General features: G+C 41.6%; 1 protein-coding gene across 1 annotated transcript in view; it reads left to right on the top strand.

Annotated features, from left to right (window-relative positions):
• Window positions 1-26,109, top strand: part of nab1b (NGFI-A binding protein 1b (EGR1 binding protein 1)) — an 83,729-nt gene that overhangs the window by 43,337 nt on the left and 14,283 nt on the right. The window contains 5 exon segments of the mRNA XM_080198815.1: window positions 8,461-9,294; window positions 11,557-11,690; window positions 11,810-11,861; window positions 16,590-16,653; window positions 16,656-16,687. Of these exon segments, the coding sequence (XP_080054941.1) occupies window positions 8,476-9,294; window positions 11,557-11,690; window positions 11,810-11,861; window positions 16,590-16,653; window positions 16,656-16,687 (1,101 nt within the window). The 5' untranslated portion in view covers window positions 8,461-8,475.

The following is a 26,109-nucleotide window of genomic DNA, read 5'->3' as shown; positions in this document are numbered from 1 at the left end:
CAGCTGGTAACAAGCTGACTTCACTACATTTTGTCGCTACACTAGTTATGTTTGGTATTCCTTCCACCAGCCTCCCACGGCCCGCGTCCTCCCACGCCAGGATCTGCGTCACGCTGGCCGTGTGGGAGTGAGTATGAGCAAGACCGGAATATCCCATACAGGCTGGAGGGGGAGGAGGCTGACAGAGAAGTACGCTCACATAGGGGGAAAGTTGAGAGCCAGATAAAGAGAGCGAAGGGGGGGAAGGGGGGAAAAAAATCCAAACAACCTCCCCCCCACCACCATCTGCTGAAGACCCGGGCGCGCAAGTTTGAGACATCTGGGCGTCCGCACTGCTCTTCAAACACAACAGCAGAGTCCGGGGACTGAGGAGTTGTCTCCACCGCCTCCTCCCTCACACCAACTCTTCTCCACACCCCCTCCTTTCCCTGTCTGGAATATTGGCGCGGTCAGAGGGAAGCAGCCCCTCTCCTGTCAATGCTGTCCTGACTGGGACATTGAAAGAGAAAGTTCTACACTTTGCTCCAGATAACACACACAACACAGACGGAAAGCAAGCTGAGGGAGGCCGGCAGCGCACACACTGCACCAGGTAGGTCCAGCCGTCATTCTGCAGGCAACTCGCTGCACATGAGGGGCTCTCTCTCTCTCTCTCTCGTTGTCATTTGTTGTATTTGATGATGTTTATCGTCCACCCGCATGAGTGATGTTTTCTTGTTTTTTTTGCTGGAGGGAGGGGGAGAAGTTTTAAAAAGATGTACTTTTTTTTTAAAATCCCGGCTTGTGCGGTCCTTTTTATGCCGGAAGGAGAGGGTGGATTTTGTATTTTGTGTGGGTGATTCCCAAAGAGCTCCAATACTATGGACTCAAGTAGGCGTGAAAGCTTCAGTAGCGCGAGGGAAAAAAAAAGGAATTTGATAGCAAAATCGACTACATTTTTAATTCAAACGTTTTTTTTAACCAAATACAGTATGCGCGCGTTAGATTTAACATTTGTCATGTAGATGTGTGTTCAATTTACTTGTTTAAAGTAGTTACATTACCGTAAACCCATATATTTCTCCCTTTTCGCTTAGATTTATTAAATAACTATTCCTAAAGCCACAGGAGTTACTTGGGGTGGTGGGGGCGGAGGACTCAAATCCCGCCTACACCTTTTAACATATTTCTTATTCCGTGGAACGAAGCTAGGTCAAAGATGTGAACAAGAAATTATTTAAATAAATCTACATAGAATTGTGTCTCGATTTGTTTGAGATTAGTGAGAAAATATTTAGACATGAGAAGAATAAAGTGTGGGAGAGGCTGATGCCCGGAGCGGTGACGGAAAGCTGTGCCTCCTGTTTGTTTCTGTCAAACAGGTCCAGAGAGGTGCACAGTGGCCACTATCTGTATGTGGGCAGCTGCTTAGTGTCATTGTGCAGAAAAAGCTTAATTCGTTGGCCTCTTCAGTTGCCGTGCTAACTTATCATAGAATCTATAGTGCAGAAGGAGACCATTTGGCCCATCAAACCTGCACCGACGACTATCTCACCCAGGCCCCATATTTACACTGTTAATCCCCCTGACACTAAAGGACAAGAGGCAATTTGTCATGGCCAATCAACCTAACCCACACATCTTTGAACTGTGACAGGAAACTGGAGCACCCGGAGGAAACCTACGCAGACATAGGGAGAATGTGCAAACTCCGCACACAGACCTGAGGCCAGAATTGAACCTGAGTGCCTGGTGCTGTGAGGCAGCAATGCTAACCACTGTGCCACCGTGCTGCCCTTGAAATTAGATGCTGGTTAACCTGTATCTAAATCGCTAGTGAATTTCCAAAACTCCTTAACTGTGTTGAAAATATTACATATACCATGATGAGGCTGCTGTTCCAAATAGTGACAAGATAAATGACTGCTTACACAATTTGGGTCTGAATATGCCTGCTTTTTGCAATGAATGCCAGCAATACTTGTTTGAATATCTCTCTTGGGAAAATAGGATTAGAGTGGATAGTTCTTGAAGAGGTGACACAGGTACAGAAGCAGTGGATCGAATGGCCACCTGTGACATAATTTTGATGCAAACCAAAAATTGCCTTGTACCTGCTGGCACAGAATGGGAGTGCACTGCACAGTCCAAAAGGATCTTGTTTTAATGGTTAGTGCTGAAATTGCTGATCTCAGCTGGGGTCTGGAGATCGTAGGAGCATTTTAATCAGCCTGTTAGGGAGGGGAAATGAGCAGATTTGCATTCCTCTTCACTTTTCAGTTATCCCTGGTGAAATGTATCCTAGTGAATTTTGGGTGAAGGCAGACTTGAACCTGAGATACCATCTCTTCAGGAGAGGGGGACGATGCAAAAATAGCTAAATGGCCAGGCTTACTGATTTCACATTTATCCAAAGTCTGGTGCAAACGTAGCAGTGAGCCATTGAGGCTGTCATTGATGCACACTACTACATGCCCAGTGAATAATGTAATTTGAAGAACATGAGCTTAATGCAGAGATCTTCGGCATTGTTTTATTGACTTGTTAATCAAAGACAGTACTTTGCAAAAAGTGCAAAATATTCATAAATTTTAGCCTGCGTTTTTGCTGCTTTTAATCCTAGTTTATCCTATTTTCAGCCTGTAGACCAACAAATTAACTCTTCTTGAGGTGCAGCTTAATATTGAGCACTGTGCCTGTGTTGCATAAACACCTCAAAATAGTGAGTGGAGAACTTAAACTCTATCTCTTGCTAGTTGCTTTTCTTAGAATAATTACAACAAAGTTGATATAAGTCCTGCTTTTTGACACTAGATGTCACATGTTCACATATATAAATATTCTTTTATTTTTAACGACGTATGCAGGTGACACCTAAAGCCAATGAGTTTTTAAGATGTGAAATGTTCTAAAGTCATGTAATATCTAAGATTTTAAAAATCAAAACTCATCTTCATATACTTTCTGTTTACAAAACCTACTTGTCACTTTTTTCACAGTTATGCTTGTGTAGATTCAACTTTTTTTCCATCAAATATGCCTTTCTCTAATGGCTGTGCTATAGCACCTTAATCTTGTGTCTTCCAGTGCCTTGACCTCTGCTCAGAAGAAATTATTGTGCTGGAATTAACATTGCTCCCCAAATGCTTTGTATTGCCATTGCACAATTAGGGCTGCCCAAAATTTAAAAACATGGTTATGATTTAATGTTTTGATTAAAGTGTTTTGAGTTTATTTATTACTGTCACAAGTAGGATTAAATTAACAACTGTGAAAAATCCCCTTAATCGTCATATTCCAGCACTGTTTGGATACAAAGAATTTAGCATGGCCAGTGCACCTAACCAGTGAATAGAATCCTGCAGAGCAGAAGGAGGCCATTCGGCCCATCAAGTCTGCACTGACCACAATCCCATCCAGGCTCTATCCCTATAACCCAATGCATTTACCCTAGTTGGTCTCCCTGACATTAAGAGGCAATTTAGCATAGCCAGTCCACCTAACCCACAATCTTTTGGACTGTAGTAGGAAACTGGAACACCTGTTGCAAACCTATGCAGAAACGGGGAAGAATGTGCAAACTCCACACTGTGACCCAAGCCAGGAATCGAACCTGGGCCCCTGGCGCTGTGAGGCAGCAGTTCAAACTATTGTGCTGCCCCCAGATCAAGTTCATTTGCTTAATCTATTCATTTTTGTTTCAATTGCATGTGGTTGATGCATCTATTGCATCTATCTGATTCAAGTTTCTATTACTGATGCTATTATTATATGGAATTATATAGACAATTCAAAAAGTGAATTATTCATTGTGAAAGATACTGGAACTCTGGTAGCATGTACAAGTAACTTGTCTTTCTCTCTGAAGATAAACTTCCCATTCAAAAATACTTCACTTAGTGCTTCATTTCATAATGCTTCAGTTTAATTCCATTTTGTGTGCTTTCTAGTAAATATTGTTCCATATTAGTCATGATTACCTTATTAATTTGTTAGTCCTACTTTTTCCAAAGATGGTTCCATACCACATTAGTCTCTTTTTTAAAGTGAAATTCTTACCCAACATACCCAGTGAAACCAGCATCTTTGACCACCCACAACATAGCAAGTGCAGTTAACTCTTAACTGCCCTCTGAAATGAGGTGGCTCACTACCACCTTCCCAAGGGCAGTTGGGGATGGTTTAAAAAAAAATCAAATAGCAAACTCTAATGCTCCCTGACTGACTCCTTTATTTTCATTTTCTTAGTATCTAATCCTACACATCTCCCCATTTGAGTTGAGCAGCTGTGAAACATGCACCAAAGGATTCATCATTAGCTAAACCTAAATCATTGTACATTTGAAAACAGAAAAGTCAGGTAGTGTTTGCAGGTAAAAAGTTTTGAAACATAGATCTCTGTCTTTTGGAAGTCTCTATTTCCAAAACACTGCATTACTTCGGTATCTTCCACTATTAGCAATTGTTAATCACCAGAAATTAACTTCAATTAATTGACAGCCTATAAATAACATAATATTACTTTCAGATGAGGGACTGAGTATTTTTTCAACTTCTGGACCAGATTTTGTTGTCAAAATAATGGTGAGGCCAATGACATTTATCATTGCTTTTGCATAAATGGTACTGGAGCTTCAAGCAAAAGGAAAATGCACAAGTTAAATGCCAATATCCAAAACATGATGCGAACTGTGCTGCTTTGCTGATAACTTTGTGAAGACATTGGGCTGAATTTCACGCAGTGGTCATGTCAAGAATGAGCCTTTCCCATCCTCCCCTCCATTTGGCTGGAAACGATGCCTATGTCCTGGTGTCCAATTTACCCCCACTCTCCTGCAGTTCAGCCCGGTATTTCAGATTTGTTGCAAAGTTGCTGTATTTGCAGAGTAAATCAAGACCATACAAATCTAGTGCAGATATTTTAAAGTAGCAATTTGCAAGAGCTTGCTCTAATTGTTGTAAGCAGAGGACTTCCACTGAACCTTTCTACCACTGAAAGCATGAAAGGCATGGAATTCCTTTTGCAAATTATTTTTAGACAATTTAACTAATGTCCCTTTAATTTGCTGTCCCCTATGTTTAGTTCCCAATCCTTTTTACCAGTATGTTTGAGGAGATACCCTGTCAATTGTCCTTGGATCCCAAATACCCTGTTTATCAACTCCTGGTTTCTTCATTTTGGTGGGAAAGATATTTTTAAGCTGAAGGGTGCAGGGGCACATTTAACTAACAGTAGACAGAGATCCCTGCTGCAGAAAAACCTATCTAAAATATGTCTACACCTCTGGATTCATTAACCCAACCTTTAACCCCATGTTTCCTGATGTCCGTGCATTCTCTCAATTCCGAGTACAACTCCACAGGAGATTGATTAGTAGTGTTTACATATTCTTCGTATTTTTTTGATATATTTTACAAATGAACCCTTACTTGCCACTTTTTAATGAGAATAGATAGAAGAATTTGCAGTTAAATCTGCTCAATTTGAGAAAAGGCATCTGATCGCCATTGCTTCAGCTCAAAATTAACAAGAATAAGATAAATAAGTAGCGTTTATCAAAACTGGAGAAGAGTGTTCTTTAGATAAGTAAACAGTAACTTGCCTATTCAGTGTTTTTTCATGTGACTGAGATATTCTTATGGATAATGAACTGAAGTTGGGAGGTTTCATTGACCAAAAATGGTGAAAAGATTTTCAAAGGTGGAGAGAGAAGTAGGACGAGTTGATGTCCATAATGGTGCATTATGGAATTCAAGGGCATGGTAAGTTAAAACTTTTTCACAAGTGGGAGAAAGAAGGGGACATTATTCAAAATAATATATAATGGAGGTTGCAGAGGTAAGAAAGAGTTAAGGTGATAGGAGGATGAAAATGTTTAAAGTAATATGCTGACTCAGTAGAGGATAGGAATGTGGCACTTGATATTTATATTGGAGCTTAAAACTGGTAGAAATCAAATGTGTTTTATTATTTAGCATGGAATCAGAGTACTATATAACTATACATGCAGGACAAGCTGGAAGCAATGATCAGTTTGAATGGCTGGTCAGTAGTGCTGGGACAAATGCTCATGTTGCACATAATAAATTGGCCATGAGTATATTTGAGTTTGCAACATAATCAAGGGTTTGAATAACTTTGTAAGTTGTTGAAACTTTGTTGTATTGGCTTGATAGCTAAAGTCTTTGTGGTGAAACTCCTCCTGTTGATCTTTTTTAGCTGAATAAAGTCAGTATCTGTATAAAGTAGGAAATTCCAATCGGTGATTTGTGGTGGTGGTGTGTTAGTTCAATGGTGAGTGTGAGTTGCCATGGCAACATGCACTCTGTGTGTGGAGTAGTGGATCGTGAAGTTAGAGGTTCCAAAGTTCTTTCCATTACATGGGCTAACCAAGAGCTCTTGTTTTCTTACCACCTTTCCATTGGCATATGTTAGGAATTTCAGGTTGATACTCAGCTTGTTTGGCTGCATTGTAAATGCACCTTCCTTGATCATCAAGTGCTGGAGTGGGTCTTGAATTCAGAGAGCTTTTAACTGAAGAAGCGGAGTTCTTTTCCCCCTGTACAATAAAGCATCTATATTACCTGATGTGTTCTGCTTTAATTATTGACAACAGGAACCTTACCACTTTGTGTCTTACAGTCTTGCAATGCACTTTTATTGTTTTACACCATGCTTTAAAACAGAAGTTTATATTTTGTCTTCTACCCTTTTCCAATCTACTGATGAGTTATTTAAGGGTGGTACTCCTTAAATGGGCAGCACAGTGGCAGAGTGGTTAGCACTTCTGCCTCAGGGCCAGGGGCTCCTGGTTCAATTCCAGCCTCAGGAGACTCTGTATAGGGTTTGCATGTTCTCATCATGTCTGTGTGGGGTTTTCTCTGGGTGGTTTCCTCCCACACTCCAAAGATATGCCAGTTAGGTGGATTGGCCATGCTCGATTGCCCCTTGGTGCCAGGGAGACTGGCAGGGTAAATACATGGGGATATGGGGGTAGGGGCCTGGCTGGGATTGTTTGTTGGTACAGGCTTGATGGGCAAATGGCCTCCTCCTGCACTTTAGGAATTCAATGAAATTGTTGGAATTTTTTTGATTTCAAGCCCAGTTCCAACTTGAGTAAGTTAACAAAATGCTTTAAGTTTATCACTTCACCTGCAACATTTTATTGGACACATTATTTAAATGAACTCCTGTAGTCTGGCAAATCGAAGAATGTGTTTTGTCTGCATATCCCTGATGTGGATTTATATAGACAGTTGAGGTGAACATAGTCACTCAATGAGACTGATAGGTTTTAGCTTTTGGTGAGATCAATGTGCTGGATGGTAATGGGTTTGTAATCCTAGTAGCAGAAGGAAAAAAAACAGACTTGGTTGTTTCTTTGCCTTGGAGAAGGAGCTTTCAGTACATAGGTGCAATGCAGATGTTGTCTTTTTTTTGTCTATAGTTCTGTAAGTAATACTCCCAATTCCCCACAGCTTGTAGATAAGCTAACACATGTCTTGCTATCCATTTCCATTGCTGGTTGGCATTTAAATATGAATAATAATCAGAACAGACTTGAAGCTGAATGGCCTACTCGTGTCCCTGAAATAAATGTGCTTGGGGAGTTAACCATGTTTTTATGTGTGTCAAAAAAAAAGTTTAACTGCTGATATCAACTACAAAAGGAATATAATCATTGCATTTGACTGAGACCTCAATAATTTATCAGTGGGACTCTTGGATTTAAAAGTTCAAATTTGGCAATGGCTACTTGTCTCCAGTTGCTCCATTTAATACTGCCTGCGGTATCACTGCTACAACCAGTTCAGACACTCGGGCAGATCCTGGAATTAGCAGCAGTGCTTATTTTCTTTTGTTGCCACACCTGCGTACAGACCATTTTGCAACACTGGGAGTTGCTTAGTTTGTGACACATGCTATTGAAATGGTTTGAGTGCAGAAGCACTCTTGATTTGTTGACTTTACTATGATAAATGCAATTCCCTCACGGTGATTCAGTATCACAGCCAATATTGTCATCAACACAATTTTGTTAAAAATAAGACAACAAACAATAAATAAAATTTTTTTTCTTCGGGGAGTATTCTGGAATCTTGCTTTTGTAATTTTCATTAGAACATTTTAGAAATACTTGTGTGGAATGTTTTAAATTGAAAATATCATTTGCTGTTCAATTTAATAGGCATGACACTATTATATCTTTAAGAGCAATATTAAATTAGAAGCCATAAATATATTTAGTTAACACTTGGGTAATCTCATGGTTCAGTTATATCATAATATAGCATAATATTGTTAAGTTATTGGGCTGTGATCTTTCAAGAACGTCTGTGTTCCAAACAAGAAGAGCCTGTATCATCCTACCTGCAGACAGAGGTGGAATATGGTATGAATGTGTCTCAGAATTCATTGTTTAAATGGCCAACATTTGACATTTATTCTACAAATGGCTTTCAACTTTTTTTTAAATACAGGTGTTGCATTTGGACATGGCAGCTTCTTTACCAAGGACCCTTGGTGAACTGCAACTCTATCGCATTCTACAGCGAGCCAATCTCTTGTCTTATTATGATGCTTTCATTCAGCAAGGGGGAGACGATGTACAGCAGCTCTGTGAAGCAGGGGAGGAGGAATTCTTGGAAATCATGGCCCTGGTTGGCATGGCTAGCAAACCTCTGCATGTCAGGAGGTTGCAAAAAGCTTTGAGAGACTGGGTGACAAATCCCTCTGTCTTCAATCAACCCCTGAACTCTCTCCCGGTCAGCAGCATCCCACTATTCAAAATATCTGAGAGCTCCGCTGCTTTTTCTGGGTCAAATGCTAACAATAATGAAAGAAACAGTAACATCCGGGATCCTCCTGTGAAGTTTCCAAAATGCTTAACTACCATGTGCAGTCAGGGACTGGGACCTAATAAGTCTGGCATGGCAGGGAATTCACCACTGCAAATATGCAGTGAACTACGGTTCTGGCAAGGACATTCCACTACTGAGAGTGAACAGAGTCTTTCCCCTGCTGATCCTGCATCTCCATCTTCACCAAAAGAAAATGGTGAAACTCTTGATGCTGCTGCAGTCGTTGCAATTACAGAATCTGTTGAGCGTTTGATTCAAGGCATTCCAAAAGTAGACAGAAATGAAGTGAGAGAATTTTTAAAAACCAATAAGAAGTTAGCAAAAATGATTAGTCACATCTTTGACATGACTGATGGTGACCCTCACAAAGAAGAAGAAATCCGAAAATATAGTGCAATATACGGTCGGTTTGATTCCAAAAGGAAGGATGGAAAACATCTTACACTTCATGAGGTACGTAAATTTTGCTATCTCATGCTCCACTCTTGTGTTGTTCTCTTTATAGCATTTTGTATTTGCAGTCCTTCAATAAAACAGATAAAGCCCACAATTTCTTTAATGTTGGTGCCTTGCCACAATCAGACTAGGCACGTACTTCTGTATTGAAAAGTGGGCAGAATTTCAGCTCCCGCCCTAGTTTAGAAATGACAGACCTTCATACATATGTTCGTAGTGGGTGGGAGTGTTGTCTGCCTTGGGTAGTCAGATCTGTTACAAGAATGTGCAAAGCAAGTAGTTTAGTCATTAGTGTTCTAATCTTTTCAATAAAAGTTGTCTGAGCAATTAACAATAAAAATAATCTGACCTTGGTTTAAAAGGTAAATTGCATAGAGTTCCCTGCGAACCTTGCCTTAAACAAAAGTAATAATGGTCTAATAACAATTTGGGTGTGAGACAGCCATAGTTCTGTCAAAACCACATAAGTCCCACTAATTTGCCTGTTAGATTGGACATCAGCATATTGTAAACAAAAGTACTTTCGGGGATAGGATTGTGTTGTTGCTGATGTTGGCTTCATATTTCTTAATATTTTGTATGAAGACCTGTAGATATAACAATAGTCAAGAATTGTTTACCACTTTTGCAGAATTATGTATATGTAGTAGTAATGAATCTATAAGAAAACACAATGTTCAGTAATTTTGTTATCTAGGTTAAACCTTAGCCTTTTTTTTGAACACAGCTTCTTAAACAAGTCATTTTTCATGATTTGCTCCAAATTTTGCTGGGGGTTGGGGGAGGGGGCTGTGCACATGAATACGTTTTTATTCCAGTCAGCACAAAAATGTTTGTTCTGGAAATGTGAACTAACAGCATGAATAATGTAATGGCGATTTTGAAACATTGAACAGGGCCAATAGTTTATCTCAACCTGTTAGGAACAATGAAGAAAGCAATGGGGAAAATTTTAGTGAAGAAAGAGGAAATTACAAGTTGGATTAAAGAAAGGTATGAAAAATAAAAGTAGTTAATTGTGTAGGAATGAGACTCCATGGTTTACGTCCTTTTTTCAGGATGGAGAGGCTGATTGGTGTTCTTGGGACGTAAATTTCTTCTTTCTTTTAAACAAATGATACTTGCTCTGTTAAGTAGCAGCTTTAACTTTTGTGGTCAGTTTAATTGTAAATTAGCACGCAAATGCAAAAATTTCATGAAACTCCACTGGGAGGTTGAGGGCAAGTTGCTGTTTTTGCAAAGCTCATGCAGGCGTGATGCAAACTTGTGATTTGAAAATCACATGGTATCTTTTTCTCGCCACAAGTAGTTGAACAATTCACTTCTTTACTCAATGGCAGGCACTGTTTAAACTGGCTGTCGTTCAAGCACCTTCCCCACCCACAATAGCTACCATCTAGAAGGATGAAGGCAGCAGATACAGGAGAAAACTAAAATCCTGGAATTCCCTCCTTGACAGCACTGTGGCTTTACCTAAACCACATGAACTGCAGTGGTTCAAGAAGGCAATTCATCAATATCTTCTCAAGGGCAAATGGAGATGGGTGATAAATGCTGGCCTTGTTGGTGGCACGAATCTAATGGCTTGTTATAAAAATTTATAAGAGATTTTAAAAATTTTAACAAACAGCAGTTGCACAATTTCATTTGATTTAGGTAAAATTTACCATTCGTTTATTTGAACTTTCATTTCATCTAGAATACACTTAAAAGAACTCAGTGTTGATCTTTTCCCATTATTAAAAACAACCTTTTAATTGAGAGCGTACTTATAATGTAAAACTATCCGCACATGTAGGGGTGCATCTAGCATGTTTGCCCCAATTAAATATCTCAGTTCCAATCTTGGAAGTCTACTTTCCACTGCACTATGACTTGCATATGTATGTTTCCAGAAATAACCGTGCTGTTAACAGTTGCCGCCTTTCTTGAAAATCTAACTGAAGTTGCATCATCTGAGTAAAAACAAAATATACTGCCTGCCCCCCAGCCCTGCTTACATGGATTGTAATAGAGAACTTGCATTTACATGATGCTTAATGTTGCTCAGAAACATCACAAAAGTGCTTAACACACAGTTGTTTAAAGTAGTCATTGTTGCTGCAGTAGCTCTTCACCACACCACAGCCCAGCTGAGGCCAACTGACTCATTATGGACTGGAGATCTAATCTTTCTGTTCAGTGTGGGTCCAGTACTTTTTCTTCAAACAGCTCATCCATTAAAGTAGTCCTGAACTCATAATTCGCCTTTGTTTACAGCTAACTGTTAATGAAGCAGCTGCTCAACTCTGTACAAAGGATAACGCATTGCTCACTCGGAGAGATGAACTATTTACATTAGCTCGACAGGTCTCCCGAGAAGTAACCTACAAATATACCTATAAAACCTCCAGGTGAGAGCTTTCATTTTTAAACACTAGATATTTGTATTTGATTTCCCTTTTTCTTTACCTGACATTTAACATTTCACACTGTTAGATTTATAAAGCTGCTTGTGTGTATTTAACTGCAGGTCTAGATGTGCAGAACAAGACGAATCGTCGCCCAAACGAATAAAAATGGAGGTAATGCATGGTTTAGTATATTAGTGTGTGATTTTCCCATTCCAAAATGATCCTTCTGTTAATTGAAGACGTGAATGATGTTTGCAGATTTTGACCAACCCTTGATGATGTACTTGAAAATAACTTGATGGCACACTAATATAATGTCAGGCAGTTTCAAACATTCATGTAATATGCAGACCAGTTTCTCAGTGATACAGTGGAGCAAATGTGTGAAGCAGAAAGCTTGCAGAGGAACAAAACATTTTGAAAAGGCAACAGATATATTGTCAGTGTCCAAAATGGACCAAGCATGAGATGGAATTTACTCTTGTGTGTTTTGAATGAGTAGAAAATTCCAGTCTTCAAAATCATGGTCCTTTTCACCAGTGCAATTAACTGAGTTTTTTTTTGAGTGTAAGTGTGCCAGATGTCGTCTGTGTTCACAATTCATTCTGTTGGGGCTCACGCAATGAATATGGGTGGGGTACAAATTGATAAAGTCAAAAATCCCTATAGAGTACAATAACTGGGGCAAAGGTTACACATGCAGTTAAACTGGCACAGTCTACAATGTATAAGAAATCTGTAGTTCCCATAGGCTGTGGTTAATTCAGAAAATATGGATGAGGATGTGTTAGTGTTTGAAAAGGCATTTGTCTATCCAAGAGTTTATGCACATTAAGTGTTATTTTACAGAGATAGTGGCGGGTAGTAGAGTCAAGCTGGCTGAAGGATGTGCCACCAATAGTGGACAAAATGATTAGCGAATGCACACTAGTAAGAATCTAAAGAATAGAGAGTTTGGGAGGCTGAGGCTCAATCAGGCTGCAGAAATAAGGTGGAACAGTGCTTTTAAGTGATTTCTAGAAAACAATTTGAAGCTTAATGCATTCAATAATGGGGAATCAACATATGGCTGTGGAGGAATGGCTGCCGGATATATAACTACATCTCGTACATCTAGTACAACAGAGATGCCCAATTGTTTGAATATTTTTTGTTTTTATACAAAAAATGAATATAATAGCAGGAAAATTTTCATGTTTGAACTATTCGTATTTAATATTTTCTTCAGATGTACTTTGAATATAAAATGTGAATAATCTTTGACTTCAAAGCAATGAAATATAGGCGCGGAAGTGATCAGAAACCAATGGTGGTTAACTGTACAATAAATAGAATGGCAGCCTTCTGATTTCACAAGCTCTTGAGATTCTCAGGATTCAGTGGCCCAGTACTGGAATGTTAAGAAGTTTCCTTCATAACACAGGTCATGGGTTTGTGTATCTGGACTGACTCTTCGTTTTTAACTTATTTTGTTTCTGGCAGTTCATGGCTGGGTTGCTAAAAGGGATGCTTTCCAGAACCATACACACACTGGGCAGAATTCCATTTTGACTATGAATATCAGTGTCATGCTAATAGTAAATCGTAGCAGCCAAGCTTTAAATTCCTGTTCTGTTTGATGCACTGTGGTAATCCATGTCTGTGTTTACATATGTTAATACTGTTTAGAATTGGAACAGTTTGGAATATGCAGAACTGGCCCATTTTGCTTTGCTGTTCTTATGCAGTCTGTTTTGCCAGGCTGTGGCTGTAGAATATCAAATCATTCACCATTGCCACATTCCTATTGGTAATCTAGTCATTTGTTCATGCAAAAGTCTTCAATGCCTGTAACTGCAGTTTTCTTCATTGGCGCTCATGATATTTATTCTGTTGATTTGCAGAATATGTAACTTTGTGGACAATTGCTAATTAAATACTAGGATCTTTGTTTTAGCTTTCTTGAGGAAAGCTACGTCAACCTTGCTTTGGAGATTAATAAACTGGTTCAGAGATCTGTAGTAGTATTCAGTAAGGATTCTTTAATCAGAGTACTTGAAAAATAACATATTGCATTTTCTGCTCGCACACCACACAAATCCCCATGCTGAAAGAAAAGGATCTCTAGAAATCGTAAATTGCAGCTCAAAAGCCCACAAAAGGTCGGAGAGCTTCAAACATAATGAACACTAAGTGCCATTCCTTTGCTGCTGACCGTAAAATTGAGGTAAATATATTATCCTGCTATTCGCAGTGCAACTGAGAATTGCATTAAAAACTCTTCAGGATGCCATTTTAAAAGAACAATTCCACGAATCGAGGTTTGATAAGGTACAAGAGCAATAAAGAGTGGAAAATATCAGCAGGTCTGATAGCATCAGTGGAGCGAGAACAGAGCCAACATTTCAAGTTTGAATCACTCTTCGTCAGAGTTCATTAAATGATGTCATATCTGCTGAGATTTTCCAGCATTTTCTGTTTTTGTTTATTCCAGCATCCGTAGTAATTTTATTTTTATCTTTTGAGGTATAAATTCAACACTGTGCAATAATGTTACATAAAAACTAGATTTCTTTCCCTTGCACCATAGGAGGTCACATCCCTATCTCTTAATGTAGGTCAATTCCAACTGTGAGCATCTCCAATAGAATTGCCTGGTATACCATATGATCATTTCAAAAATGGTATCTGAAGAAGGCACAAAGCACTGGACACAATTTATTATCTACTAATACAATGATATGGCACATTAGTTACCTAAAAAATGTTATGAAAAAGGCACCTACCAAGGACGAGAGAAAAAGGGCTGAGTAAGCCCACTAAAATCAATCCTCCTTCAGTTCATATACAGTCTATCCTCTAACATATTATTAGGCAGGAATTTCTGGCCGTGCTCGCCCCAAAACAGAAAATTCCGCCTGAGGTCAACAGGCATTTGCATCATCTGCCTACTACAATTCCCATGGTGGGCAAGACTGGGCTCCCCCCTCTCCCCCCCACTTCCCCCTCTCTCCCCCCCACTTCCCCCTCTCCCCCCCCCACTTCCCCCTCTCCCCCCCCCACTTCCCCCTCTCCCCCCCCACTTCCCCCTCTCCCCCCCCACTTCCCCCTCTCCCCCCCCCACTTCCCCCTCTCCCCCCCCCACTTCCCCCTCTCCCCCCCCACTTCCCCCTCTCCCCCCCCACTTCCCCCTCTCCCCCCCCCACTTCCCCCTCTCCCCCCCCCACTTCCCCCTCTCCCCCCCCCACTTCCCCCTCTCCCCCCCCCACTTCCCCCTCTCCCCCCCCCACTTCCCCCTCTCCCCCCCCCACTTCCCCCTCTCCCCCCCCCACTTCCCCCTCTCCCCCCCCCACTTCCCCCTCTCCCCCCCCCACTTCCCCCTCTCCCCCCCCCACTTCCCCCTCTCCCCCCCCCACTTCCCCCTCTCCCCCCCCCACTTCCCCCTCTCCCCCCCCCACTTCCCCCTCTCCCCCCCCCACTTCCCCCTCTCCCCCCCCCACTTCCCCCTCTCCCCCCCCCACTTCCCCCTCTCCCCCCCCCACTTCCCCCTCTCCCCCCCCCACTTCCCCCTCTCCCCCCCCCACTTCCCCCTCTCCCCCCCCCACTTCCCCCTCTCCCCCCCCCACTTCCCCCTCTCCCCCCCCCACTTCCCCCTCTCCCCCCCCCACTTCCCCCTCTCCCCCCCCCACTTCCCCCTCTCCCCCCCCCACTTCCCCCTCTCCCCCCCCCACTTCCCCCTCTCCCCCCCCCACTTCCCCCTCTCCCCCCCCCACTTCCCCCTCTCCCCCCCCCACTTCCCCCTCTCCCCCCCCCACTTCCCCCTCTCCCCCCCCCACTTCCCCCTCTCCCCCCCCCACTTCCCCCTCTCCCCCCCCCACTTCCCCCTCTCCCCCCCCCACTTCCCCCTCTCCCCCCCCCACTTCCCCCTCTCCCCCCCCCACTTCCCCCTCTCCCCCCCCCACTTCCCCCTCTCCCCCCCCCACTTCCCCCTCTCCCCCCCCCACTTCCCCCTCTCCCCCCCCCACTTCCCCCTCTCCCCCCCCCACTTCCCCCTCTCCCCCCCCCACTTCCCCCTCTCCCCCCCCCACTTCCCCCTCTCCCCCCCCCACTTCCCCCTCTCCCCCCCCACTTCCCCCTCTCCCCCCCCCACTTCCCCCTCTCTCCCCCCCCACTTCCCCCTCTCTCCCCCCCCACTTCCCCCTCTCCCCCCCCACTTCCCCCTCTCCCCCCCCACTTCCCCCTCTCCCCCCCCACTTCCCCCTCTCCCCCCCCACTTCCCCCTCTCCCCCCCCACTTCCCCCTCTCCCCCCCCACTTCCCCCTCTCCCCCCCCCCCCTTCCCCCTCTTCCCCCCCCCATCTCTTCAAGCACTCAGATTCCTCACTGAGACACACAGACTCTAAACCAATATAAATTATATTTAATTCAATATAACATTACATTTACAAAATGAAAGAAGGATCTGACTGAGAGACAGAGGAAAAAGTAAAGCCAAATTTCTAATTTTTAAAATCTGAAGGAATATGCCTCTACACTTATAAAATTACATTTTACACTCCAAAGAAATGTTTGGTAGTAAATTAAGGTTCCTCACAGTAGTTCACTTACCCTGAATGCTCCAACCTTAACTTTTTTTTTGGCATGTTCAATGTTAAATATTGCTTCTTCATACCCTTTGCCAGGTAGCAAAGCTTGTGGAGAAACAGGGCAAGTTGGACAGCAACTTCCTGATTTCCAGGTTTAACTAAGCATGTGCAGATGCTGACAATTCTGTCTGATTTACTCTCTTAAAAAGGTGAGCACTGAGGCTCACTATTCCTTTCTCAAACTTAAAGCTGTTGCTGTTACCAATTACTGTAGTTGATGCATGTGAAAACCCTTTTATAATGATAAAGCATTTAACTGATGTTGCATTTTGCAGGATGGTTCTGTACATGTTCAAGAATCGCTACAGATTTTGCAACAGAGACAAGAGACGTTAAAAGAGAAGGTGATGAGGCCATGATTCGTAATATTCAGGTACTAATGTGAAAAGTTTTAAAGTCATATGATTTGTAAATATTTGGCAGAATCTTTGTATTAATTGAAGGTGCTTTAAACAATAAAATGCCTCAGTGGATAGATTAATCAGTGTTGAAGGCTCTAGACTGTGTTCCATATAAAACATCAGTGACTAAGAGCTTTCTCTTATATTCCTAAATGTCATGAACACCGTCATTTGGAGCATGAAAGTGATTACAAAGCCTTCAGGTTTAATTTTCTACTGATACAATTTGACACTTCTGCACTACCTCTGCAGGGCAGTGGGTGAGGGTGACCTTAATCGTATAGACCACAAGTTTTGGTTTCAGTTATTTGTCCTTTTTTATTTAAAAGTTTTCGCAGCTTGTTTACCTCATCTTGGTGACAAGTCTGCCTGCAAACACTGTACATCCTACCAAGGGATTGAGCAATCAGTAAGTAGAACTGCTCCCAAGATATTGTGACGGCTGTGCCAGACATCACCCTGTTTGAAAAGCCACAGGCAGTAATGTTTGAGAATCTATAAAAAAAATGCCCAAAATTAACATGTGCCATAAACCTCAAGTGCAGACAGTTGCAACATGATGTGAATGCAAACCATGCAAAATATTTTTTTTTAAGAACAGTTCCACTATCATTTACAATGAATTGCATTGTACATCAGGTTGTTTTCCAATACTTCACATAATGTTCATGACAAAGAAGGTAGTTTCTCTGCACAAGTCCTTGGCTCTAATGTATTGGAACTTCTGATGTTATACATGACATGAACAGAATATCATTTCACAAGATTAACTCACTCTAGCCTGGTTTCCTTTTTAAACTATAGATCATAGAAATAGAATCATAGAAACCCTACAGTGCAGAAAGAGGCCATTCGGCCCATCGAGTCTGCACTGACCACAATCCCACCCAGGCCCGTATATTACCAGCTAATCCTGCTAACCTACACAACCAAGACGCTAAGGAGCAATTTAGCATAGCCAATTAACCTAACCCACACATCTTTGGACTGTGGGAGGAAACCGGAGCACCCGGAGGAAACCCACGTGGACACGAGGAGAAGGTGCAAACTCCACACAGACAGTGACCCAAGCTGGGAATTGAACCCAGGTCCCTGGAACTGTGAAGCAGCAATGTTAACCACTGTGCTACCATGCCGCTCGTTAAGTTAAATTAAAACATTTATTTTCCTACGGTAATGAATCATACGGCAAAAATAGATAAATTCTTTCTTCTTCACTCTTCTGCCACACTTTGGCTAAGATTAAATCTTTCAGCCTCAAAATACCATGAATACTGGCTGAGTCACAGAAATAGGGTAGGACCCTACCAGCTTGTCACACTGGTCAATGGCGAGCCAGAAAGATAGGGCGAGAAATGAAAAATTGGTTTCATACCTGATGACTTGCCCTCCTCTTGATTTTTTTCTGGCTGTTCTTTCAGCAAGACTGATCTAAATTTTAATGATGTGTTTAACGTGTCATTAATGAACACTGGACACTGTCTGGGTTTACTTACCTTTGTCCTCTCACCAGTCAAGTCTTTGCCAGCAAGAAGCACAGATCGTCCCCACCAATGGGGACTGAAAGCCGTTGAAGCCCTGTGGTGGTTGGGAACAGGACAGTGCCCATGAGGCAGTGCTAGCTGAGCACCCTGGCATTGCCCACCAGATAGCGCGCATGGGTTGGGCTTGAGGGAGTGGAGGCCTAATGGGAGTACGGCCACATTGGGGAGGGGAGCTCCATAGAGGGATGAAAAGTGGGGGACAGTTAAGGAGATGGGATGGGGAGGGCAGTGACAGATCTCCCAATATACTGCTTGCTGACCGCAATCCACATTATGGTCTCTGTACTGCACAGAGTGCCATAAATTACCATGACCCCCCTCCCCTTTTCTCACCCGTTTTACACTTAAAACATTTTTGAGAAAATTGCACCTGTATTCTTTAAGGCGAAACCAGCTATATGGTCTGGTACATTAACATTGTTCAAAAGTGGAATTATTGAGGTTTAAAGCTGGAGTCTAAAGTACATATCAAAGTCCTTTGCAAAAGGAAAGTTAAACCAAGATACTGTGACATGGAGTAAGAATAACGAGTGAAAAAAATGAAGAAAAGTTAGAGAACAATTAGTGACACTAACTAGTGACTGGAACATTTAGGCTGATGCTCCAAAATAATTTAGCAGAAGCAGTCAAGACATGCTAATGTCTAGATCTCTAGTAAACCCATGTATGTGATGGCCGATTCTTTTTTAAATGTTTCCCTCTGGATAGGAGTTTCATTTCTACAGATGGTAGTGAAATCAAGTATTAATTAATCAGCTTCCTGCATAGGAGAAGAGAAAAAATACAAAAATGAAGTGCTGCCCTTTTTTTTCACACTTGTGATCTAGGAATGTTCTGTGTTTAAAATTTATAATGGAAAAAGTGGAAAATGCTCTCCATATGCCGTGCAGTTGCTTAGTGAGGTTATGTGGATGGTTGCTGCATTTGGATGTGATAAAATGCAAAGGAAAAACTGTTTCCATGAGAAATGAATGCGTTTTTGAAAAGATTTGAGTTCTGACTGACTTTAGCTTCATTGACTTGAAACAAAGTAACTAAATCTTAAGATATATTCTTTCCAATGTTTTTTGATGTGCTGATACCAAATTTGATGCCTAATCCAGCCTAATTTATGATCCTGATGACTGAGCAAGTTGCGCTGTCCATTTATTTTTCTAAGGTACTGTCCACTAGTGTTGCCTGCATGTTTGTGATAACATAAGATGTGACTTCACACCACTATTTTTGTAATCTACGTGGGTAGTGCCCTCTAACTGAGCATAATGCTGAATTTTGTTAAATGCAGAGAATAAAACGTATCAAGTCAAAATGAATTCTTGATCAGACTTAATTGGTTTATTCCAGCACAAAGGAATAAAAGTGTAGGTCTGTTGCACATGCGCACACACAAGTGAATTATTTAAATTGAGAAAGTGAGAGATTGAGGCAGCCAGGACAATTTATGCAATAGTGCTTCCAAATTTAGTTTCAATATAAAGCCTGTCTGCAAAATGGGTACGTGCGTTAGAAAAGGGATGTTTCCACATTGGGCTCAAGTTGACAAGCATGTACAGACACACGAATGATATGACACTTCTGACCACCAGAACAAGGCGTGTCCAATCATTCAAGCATTTGTGCATTGAAGCTTCACAGTTTCAGTAAAAGACAGAGCATTAAGTGGCGCACCAACCCCTATAAGCTTACTAATTCAAGGAGTCACACTTATTGAGAAATAGATTTAATTTATGCAAGTTTCAGTCCATGTTCCATTCCAGGATACTAGCTTCCGCTTACAACCCCTCTTTGGTGCTGCTTGTTTAGTTCCGATTTATTATAAAGCAGTGACTGTCAGCTCCTGTGTTTCTAAAGCTGAGTCTGGCTCTGCTTGCATCTGCTTCAAGTCATTGCTGGGTGAAGAAGTATAAATGTGGGAAGTTGACCCACTCTGTGCTGTATGATTCTATGACTCTGCCACAATGTTTAAAGTATCTGCGTTGAAGCCCCTTCAGTGCTACTCCATCCATATTATTAAAAGGCAGACAAACCTAGTCAAAGAGATTTGGTGCTACATGGTCTGATTGAAAAAGTAATATGCTGAAACAGTGGCATAAACCCGAATTATGCACACAATGAATTTGTAGCAAATTCCAACAGAGTATGCTGTCAGTGCACTCTTTTTCTCCATATTTATTTTTCTTTTTAATGTGGAATTCTGAAAAATGATCCCCTGGTAAATTTCTGGAATTTCATGTAATTTTTTTCTTAATGATAACTGAAAGAAATCCTTATTGGTGACCTAGCTGATGATCTTTTGTGACCATTCCCTGGGGCAAACATTGCTATTTCTTGGCTATATCAAGTATGACATTCCATGCATGAGTATCGCTAAAAAGCCCTGCCCAGGTTCCTCTTCCAAATATGGATAAGATTGGCAAGCCTTGCCCTCCAGGGAAGCTTTAACTGCTTCCACATTTTTGCATTCTGTAGCTTTTACATTTGTTGGATAAACCTAACAATTTAAGATTGATTTAACTGCTAAGACTTGATTAGGAAACATATTTTTTAAGTTGTCTATGTAAAATGAATCCTAAAAAAACTGTTCATCCCCCATTGTACTACGATGTAATTATGACCTAATCCGCATTCATAATTACTTTTTTTAAGGCCGTTTAGTGAAATACATTGACCTGGAATTTGTCATGGAAACTTGGGGATTTTCAAAACAACAGGTGGAACTTAAATCTTGATGTCCCTATCCCATTCTGACGTTCTGTTTTCATTGAGGTGTTGCTGGGAGTAGAGAGTGGAAGTAGGATGTGACACCAACGTATAGGAATCCCAAACTCAGCAAAGCAATTTGATATAATCCTTAATAATGCTATGATAACAGCATTTATGAGTTTCCCCTTTCCACAGCCTATCATCACAGAGGGAGTTTGTATGTTCACAGTTTGAAAGCTAAAAGAGATGGAAAAAGGATTAGCTGTTTTTGATGTGAGGTTATGAATACAAGTATGAGCATGGAATTGAGTACTTGAGGGAATTCAAATGTTTTAAATAGTCCTTCGTGAATGGCACTTTAAAAATATGGTCAACTCTTATAGATATTTAGAATATTATTTCATCTCAGAGAGACTCCTGAGATTGCCTTGGATGGATACTGGTGATTTGACACGGGTTGACTCTAGATTGGGGCAATGAATAGGCCATGGGGGTTGGAATGGGGCCATGTGTTGGCATTGTTGGCATAGGAGTTTTTAGGGGCTATAAGGATGGATAGGACATGGGTTGACATGAAGGTTATGAGGAGCCTTTGAAGTTGAGGGCAAGTGTTGGCATGGGTAGAAAGGACAATTAGGCCTACTGGTTAAGAAAGCTGTCCACGGAACTGAGGTGGACTATGTAAACAGTCTGCCTAGACAATGTGGGGCCCCTGTGGCTGTCACCAATCTTCAGTCCACTGGCAGTGTACCCAACTCCATTCTGTACCTGCCATTTGGGGTATTGTTAACCGAGGGCGGGTATAGTGAGGTGGCAATTTCCCAACTTGAGAGAGAAAATCCTAATATTTTTCCCTGACTGAAATGATCAATATTTGCTACATCAATAGGGATGCGTGAGCAATTGAGTTCCTTGTCCCATCTGTCTTTTTCACACTCAAGGTACAACTGGCTTCTGTTTGTAATTTTCCCAAGTAACATATTCAAGCTTGATAGCTTGCTGTTATCTAACTACAGTACAAGTTTGCATAATATTTGGCCCTTGCCACAGTATTTAGAATGGTCACTGGATAATCGGTTAACGCAAATGTGAACTACAGATTGTCCATGGAATACAGTTTCTGGACTGGCAGAAGATGCGAGGTTTTGTCCATCCCCAGTCAAATTCCTTGATTTATCTGTGGAACCTATCAAATTGTTTTGAAAGTTAAATGTAGAACATAGAACACTTCAGCACAAACAGGCCCTTTGGCTCACAAGTTGCGCCGATCATATCCATACCTACCAGGCCATAGAACTATATGTAACTCCCAGTCCCATTAAATCCCACGTACTCATCCAGAAGTCTCTTAAAAGACCCCAGCGAGTTCGCCTCTACCACCACCGACGGCAGCCGATTCCACTCACTCACCACCCTCTGAGTGAAAAACTTACCCCTAACATCTCCTCTATACTTGCTTCCCAGCACCTTAAACCTGTGTCCTCTCGTAGCGACCATTTCAGCCATGGGAAATAGCCTCCGAGAATCCACCCTATCTATTCCTCTCAACATTTTATAAACCTCTATCAGGTCGCCTCTCAACCTTCGTCTCTCCAGGGAGAAGAGACCTAGCTCCCTCAACCTATCTTCATAAGGCATGCCTCCCAATCCAGGCAACATCCTTGTAAATCTCTTCTGCACCCTCTCAATAGCTTCCACATCCTTCCTGCAGTGAGGCGACCAGAACTGCGCACAGTACTCCAAGTGGGGTCTGACAAGGATCTTCTGCAACTGTACTTTATAAAGACGTTTCTGTACTAAACGCTCTGCTGTTCACATTTTGGCACTTATACTTGAAGACACCTGACCACTCCACTTAGTTTACCAACAGAGCAATTGGCTCATGTTGCATTTAATAAGTGAAAATCTGCTGGGCTGATATTTAAAATGTCATACTCTTCTAATGATCCACATGAGTCATATCTTTAGGTTGCAGAGGGTGATGACATGCCTAATATTTGATGCATTGCAAACTGCTACTTCCATTGTCACGCAAAAGTGTTGCAACTTTTAAAAAAAAAGTTACATATCCCTGGAACAGTTTCAACTTTCTGGACTTTCTGATTACTTTTTTGAGCTAACTGCCTTGTCCAGTAGCCTATTGTAATTCGACTGCATAAGATCTACATTTACATGCCCTTTCTTTCACTATGCAACTGTTCTGTAAATGGCCCTTTTAGTGGGGCTGTATCACCAGCCCATGTTTTATGAAACTTTCATGTCTTGTCAAAGAAGAAAGTAATTTCCCAAGTATACAGGGATTACACAGCCCTTAGTAACAATCAAGATAACAGGTTGTGATGGACAGGGATTTGAAGAATAATGAGTTGAGATTTTATGGGCCCATCCATCGATGGATCATCCAGTCCCACGGAAGTCAGTGGACCTTTGGCTCTCTGAACCTGCTCATGGGAAAAGGGTGTTTATGATGGATTCATAATTCAGCAAAGAACCAAGCTGAATGCAGAGAGTACAAGAGAGAACTGAAAAGGGAAATTAAGGGGCAACGTGAGTATGTGAGAATAGATTTGTTGGTAACTCCAAAAGCAAATCCAAAAGTATTTTATAAATGCTCAAAATTACATAAGCACATAACTAGGAGCAGAAATAGGCAGTCTGGCCCCAGCGACCCTTCTCCACCATTCAGTAAGATCATGGCTGATCTTTTTGTGGACTCAGTTCCACTTACCCACCTGTTCACCATAACCGTTAATTCCTTTACTGTTCAAAAAGCTATCTACCTTTGCCTTAAAAACATTCAAAAGGGTAGCTTCAACTGCTTCACTGGGCAGGGAGTTCCACGGATTCACAACAGTCATAAATCTGCTCCCCCTTATCTTGAGGCTATGTTCTAGTTTCACCTGACAACACCAGGTTTAAGTCCAACCAATCTTGGGTTCATGTCGCACTATCTGTAACCCCCATGACTTGCCTGGGTTTGCTCAACCTCACTTACTGTACTGTCTGGAGACAACACACATCTCTTTAACCTGGGCCAGGAGACTTGCCTACCTTTAGCTTCATTGGCTTGCCTAACACTGCTTCCTTCTTAATGCTTAATGCTCCTTCCACTCACTTTGTTGGCCTCTTTAAGACTTGTATAGCAGGTTAGGTGTAAAGACTTGCATTCTAATCAGTAATCTGTAAACTGTTTGTGCTGTTATATGCTCTGTCTGAGGCCAGAACTCTCCATTCACCTGACGAAGGGCAAACCCCGGAAGCTTGCGAGTTTACTATCAAATATATCAGTTGGACTTAAACCTGGTGTTGTCAGACTTCTTACTATGTTTACCCCAGTCCAACGCTGGCATCTCCACATCATGACTAGTTTCACCTGCCAGTGGAAAGAGCTTCCCTGCTTCTATCTTATCTATTCATTTCATAATTTTATATTTCTACAAGATTCCCACCCCTTCTAAATTCCAATGCGTATAGTCCATTCTAGTCAGTGTCTCCTTATAAGCAACCCTCTTAACTCTGGAATTAACCGTGAATCTCCTGCAACCCCTCCAGTGCCGGTATATCCTTTCTCAAATAAGGAGATCAAATCACGCTACTCCAAATGTGACTTCACAAGCACCTTACATAACTGCATCATAACATCCCTGTTTTTAAACCCCATCCCTCTCGCAATGAAGGACAAAATTCCATTTGCCGCTTTAATTTTAATTACCTGCTGCACCTACAAACAACTTTTTGCAATTCATGCACAAAGACCTCCAGGTCCCTCTGCACAGCAGAATGCTGCAATTTTTTTTACCATTTAAATAATAGTTCATTTTGCTGTTGTTCCTACTGAAATGGATGACCTCACATTTATTAACATTACTCCATCTGCTAGACCTTTACTCACTCGAACTATCTATATCCCTTTGCAGACTTTGTGTCCTCTGCAGACTTTGCTCCACCACTCATCTTAGTGTCATCTGCAAACTTAGACACAATACAATCACCTATGTAAATTGTAAACAAGTGTGTCCCAACACTGATTCCTGAGGCACACCATTAGTCACTGATCGCCAACCAGAAAAACGTCATTTACCCCCACTCTTTACTTTCTGTTACTTAATTGATTCTCTATCCATGCTAATACATTATCCATAACACCATGCATCTTTATCTTATGCCGCAGTCTTTGGTGCGGCACCATGTCAAATGCCTTCTGGAAATCCAGATAACACAATGTCCACTGGTTCCCCATTATCCACTGTGCTTGTAATGTCCTCAAAGAATTCCAATAAATTAGTTAAACATGACCTGCCTTTCATGAACCCACGCTGCATCTTCTCAGTGAGACAATTACTCTCCAAGGTCTCGCTATATCTTCCTTGATGATGGATTAAAGCATTTTCCCCACTACAGAAGCTAAACTGACTGGCCTGTCGTTTTCCGCCTTTTATCTATCTCCCTTTTTTTAAACAGTGTTGTCACATTTGCTGCTTTCCAATCTACTGGAAATGCCCCAGAGTCTAGCAAATTTTGGTAAATTACCACTAGTGCATTTGCTATTTTCCCCCACCATCTCTTTTAGTACCCAGGGCCAGGAGACTTGCCTACCTTTAGCTCCATTGGCTTGCCTAACACTGCTTCCTTCTAGGTCCTCGCTATCATAGCTGCCTTGTCATCAATTTTTGACATGTTATTTGTGTCTTCCACTGTGAAGACTGACAGAAAATATCTATTCAGTGCTTTGACCATTTCTTCATTTTTATCCTCTAAAGGACCAACGTTTACCTCAGCCCCTCCTTAATTGCCGCTTGGAAAAATATGGACTAATAACTGAAAGCACGCACGCGCACGTGTGCACATGCACATGTTTATCCAACACTATTTACTTTAATGAGTTCTTAGAACTAATGGGCAGTATTGATTTTAAGGTATTGCAGTTGATGTCTGTGGACTATCAAAAGGCTTTTGCTGAAGTATGAATTAATAGACAATGACATTAAAGGGAGCATAGTTGGGTGGATATGTAACAAGCCAAGAAATAGAAAACTGAATGTACTGGGGAAGGTTTTTCAGACCGGAGAGAAATATGCAGTGGTGTTCCTCAGGAATTGTTGAAACCACTGCTTTTTTTTATGTAAATGATTGGAACGTGGGCATAA

This window comes from Carcharhinus amblyrhynchos, chromosome 11 (genome assembly GCF_965287045.1).
Source record: "Carcharhinus amblyrhynchos chromosome 11, sCarAmb.v2.hapA, whole genome shotgun sequence".
In the NCBI taxonomy this organism is placed as follows: Eukaryota; Metazoa; Chordata; class Chondrichthyes; order Carcharhiniformes; family Carcharhinidae; genus Carcharhinus; species Carcharhinus amblyrhynchos.
This window is presented reverse-complemented; position numbering and strand designations above follow the sequence as displayed.